We start from the raw sequence: 3,619 nt of genomic DNA, 5'->3' as shown, positions 1-3,619 counted from the left end.
ATCAATTGTCTTCAGAAGAGTGTTGGTGAGCACAACAGTTACTGCAGTTTTTTTCTACTTGAAATCAGAAAGAAGCTGGCCTATGCACAAACAGCAGGCACACTTATTGCAAAATCTTGAGTTGGTTTGAATAAAACTCTCTCAATCCCTTTGACTGGCAGTTTGCTAATATAAGTTGCTTATGGACAGACACCAAAATCTGCAATGTACTTTCTTCTCCCCTTGATTCCTTCTCCCAGCACAGCCCCCTGCTCCCCCCAGCCCTGCAGTGGCTCCCAGCTGCCGCACCCCTGCAAACAGGTGCACCAGCTGTCATGCCACCAGGCTGGCCACACAGCTCTCTGCTGCCCCCAAAGGACCCCCCTTTCCCCTTTCCCCTTTCCCCTTTCCCTGCTGGAGGGACAGGTGCCTCCCTCACCCTGCTGCAGCCCTGACACCCAGACAGCTTCCCCTGCCACCCCTCACAAACCCATCCCCTCCACGCACCCCTGCCACACACACACACTGACAGTCCCCAAGCCCTAGCCCTCCAACCTCTGCCCCGACAGATTTACCTGCAACCAGCTACTGGGTCTGCTCCCACCCTGCCTGGCTGCATGTGGCCATGTGCGTTTAGGCATGCATATACATGTGATGTCCCCTGCCTCCAGTCACCCTCCCCCCGCTTCCCCCAGTCCCAAGCAGCTTCTTGCTAGGGCAAGCCAGGAAGTGTCAGAAAAAACTTTGATGCTGAGCACAGCAAAATCTTGGACATTTGTTGATATTTAAGAAAACAAAACACCTAAATGGAGATGGGCAGACCCAAAAAGAGGACTGGAAAAATCCGGACGTATGGTAACCTTAGGTAGTTATGTCCAAACTGCAATCCTGAAAGATGTGATTCAGTTGTTACCTAACCCTGGAGGCATTAAAACACATAGGCACTAGGGCTGTGTGAAGCTTCAATCCCTGATTTGATTCAGTGGAGATTTGCCTTATTCAGTAGCTGAATCTCCAAATCTGAATCGAATCAGGAGAGCCTTTAATCTCTCCGAATTGAATTGGAACCCTCCGAGTCAACTAGGAGAGATTTGGAAAGATTCAGCAATTTGGACATAGACACAGCTTTAAAAGTTTTTTCTACATAACTTGAGGTACCAGGCAGCTCATGAATGCTGTGATGCTGGGGCAGATGTAGCATCCCACAGGCACTCGGTAACAGACCCAGAAGTGGACCAGAAGCATGGCTGGTCCACTTCTGGGTCCACTGGGGAGCACGTGGGGGGTGGGGGGGGAATCCTGCACCCCTGTGGCTCAGCAACTGGTGCCTCCTGGGTCTGGAGTTGGGGGGGGACCCGGGGTCCTCCCGCGGCCAATCGCTGAGCTGGGGGGGGGCCCAGATGGGGGTCCCCCAGCACACTCCCTGGCAGACTCAGAACAGGACCAGAAGTACTTCTGGTCCACTTCTGGGTTTGCTGCCAAGCACATGGGGAGGCACCCTGCGCTCCTGTGGGATGCTCCATCTGCCCCAGCATCGTAGCATTCATGAGCCATGCCTGGTACCTTGAGGTATGTAGAAAAAACATTTAAAGCTGTGTCTATTCTCTGAATCAGCACTGAATCTTCAGATTCAGATTCATCCTAATCCAATTGGGGACTGTGATCCAAATCAACAAATCAAATCGCTGTTCCCAGTTTGGGCCAAATCTGAATCCAAATTGAATACAGCCTGTTTCACACACCCCTAATAGGCACTTCAGCTTCTTAGGTATCTTCCAAAAAAGTCTGCGACGTGACAGTGCTGAGCAGATAGATGTCTAACATATAAATAAACCCTACCAAGGGTCATAACCTAGGCTTTCCTCCACCTGTCTTGGCTGGTCACACCTGATATGTTAGACAGTCTCAGTTCTTGTCCAAGGGATCAGGCTATGCATAACAGTTGGAGAAAAAGGTGGCCACTTTTTAGACAGTTATTGACTAGAATGTGGGAAACCTAGGTTCAGCTCCTTCCTCTGCCTGAAGGGATTCAAACCCAACCTCTGCCATCCAAGTAAGTCCTTAACAACCAACCTGTAGGCTATGTGGTGTTTAGCCACTCTCATTATTTCCTGTAGAGGCTGTTCCACTTTGTGTGGTTTCATTAAGTATTTATTCAGCCAAGAAAGAAAGAGGGCACCTGACTACAACTTCATAGGTAGGGCACTTGGCTGAGAAAGGCAAGACCCAGACGCCCCTGTTCAATTAACATTCACCCAAAAGTGAACAGTTTATGGAATTCAGATTCACCCAATTTTTAAAAGGGGCACAGAAGAATATAGGAATAATCATTCTCTGAGATTTTAAGCTGGTAAGTAGATTTGGCTGGGCTATAGTAAGTCAATATTCATAAGCCTTACCAAAACTCTCTCAACCATGTTTTCTCCAAACACAAAATCAGATTTGCTATGGTTTAAAATACTTCTGTCTTCAACAAGATGATTTCTAGGGGAACAAAATAGGTTAAACATATTATTGAGATCTTTGTAAAATGTATAAATATAACACCAACTATCTGAATTTTCTTTCTCAGCCATTCCATTAAAACAAAGCAGTGGCCAACTTGGAACCATATAGAAAACTTCACTTTAAAAAAATGAAGGTATTACGATACCCTGTAGTTCACACAGAAGAATATGAATGTTTCATATGATTACAAATGGTAGCAAAGCCATCAGCTCCAAGCTGTGTATGGTGTCCAGGCCCAGGAGCAAAATAAGAAAAAAGAAATTGTGCCTCTGTGAGGCACACTTCTTTCCCTTGTTTTTCTTGCTCCAGAAAAGTAATATTAGGAAAAAACTACAGTCGTCCTTATGCTGGCTTAGCTGTGCTGTCCGGTAAATTCACCCATGTCATCTGCTCCATGCCCATTTGCTTGGAGATTTGGAGGAGGGACATGCACCCTTTTGTAGTGCACTACGACTGAAAGTCCATGCAACTCATGCAGAGACCTCTTACACCCCTGCACAAGCATATGGGTAATGTGGCAGCCTACCTACCATGTACTTTCTTTTGCTTGATCTTTGCATTTTTCATCAAATCATTACACAGGTACACAAAAAGGAAGCAAGAGGTGAACAAAACCAGACACTTGCTACACTTTGAATATATTTACACTGGAAAGCATCAAACACATTCAGGCTCATGTTCTTTTCCCATACTGTGCTATTAATTCATACTGGAAGTCCTCAATTCATTTCCCAGGGTGATTATAACCTGAACCCACAGGCTCTGGTCAAGTTCTGTGAGTGTGTGCCTGTCCCAGCTGATATCTGCTTCCCTGTATGGTCAATTTTCAGCATGGTTGCAGTATAGTTGTGATATATACACTGTCCTTCTCTAGCATTCCCACAGTTCCCTGTTCCTGAGTCTTCCAGCCCCTCTGTGCACCTCCCTTTCTGAATGGCAGTTTATATTTTTCTTATTAGGTGTTTATCACCTCTTTCTCTTGGCTGGGTATTCACAGTACTGAGTCATAGTACCAAGAGTGAATCATGTATCTCATGCAACTGTGATGAAAGGTAAAAGATGCAAGCCAGAAGTCAAATAATGTCCCTGGCTTCTTGCCTATCAGGCATTTTTCGGTTCTCCAAGCATGGAA

The 3,619-nt window shown here is 46.2% G+C and overlaps 1 protein-coding gene across 2 annotated transcripts in view; it reads right to left on the bottom strand.

Annotated features, from left to right (window-relative positions):
• The window catches only part of RANBP3L (RAN binding protein 3 like), a 114,393-nt gene that overhangs the window by 27,627 nt on the left and 83,147 nt on the right, over positions 1-3,619 (bottom strand). For both annotated transcript variants that reach the window (XM_019517960.1, XM_019517959.1), the window contains exon 9: positions 2,379-2,463. In XM_019517960.1, coding sequence (XP_019373505.1) covers positions 2,379-2,463 — 85 coding nt within the window. The remainder of the gene's footprint in view (positions 1-2,378; positions 2,464-3,619) is intronic.

The sequence above is a fragment of the Gavialis gangeticus genome, unplaced genomic scaffold (genome assembly GCF_001723915.1).
Source record: "Gavialis gangeticus isolate Ggan-Ray unplaced genomic scaffold, GavGan_comp1, whole genome shotgun sequence".
Taxonomy (NCBI): Eukaryota; Metazoa; Chordata; order Crocodylia; family Gavialidae; genus Gavialis; species Gavialis gangeticus.
The sequence above is the reverse complement of the archived record's forward strand: the minus strand, read 5'-3'. Positions and strand labels throughout refer to the sequence as shown.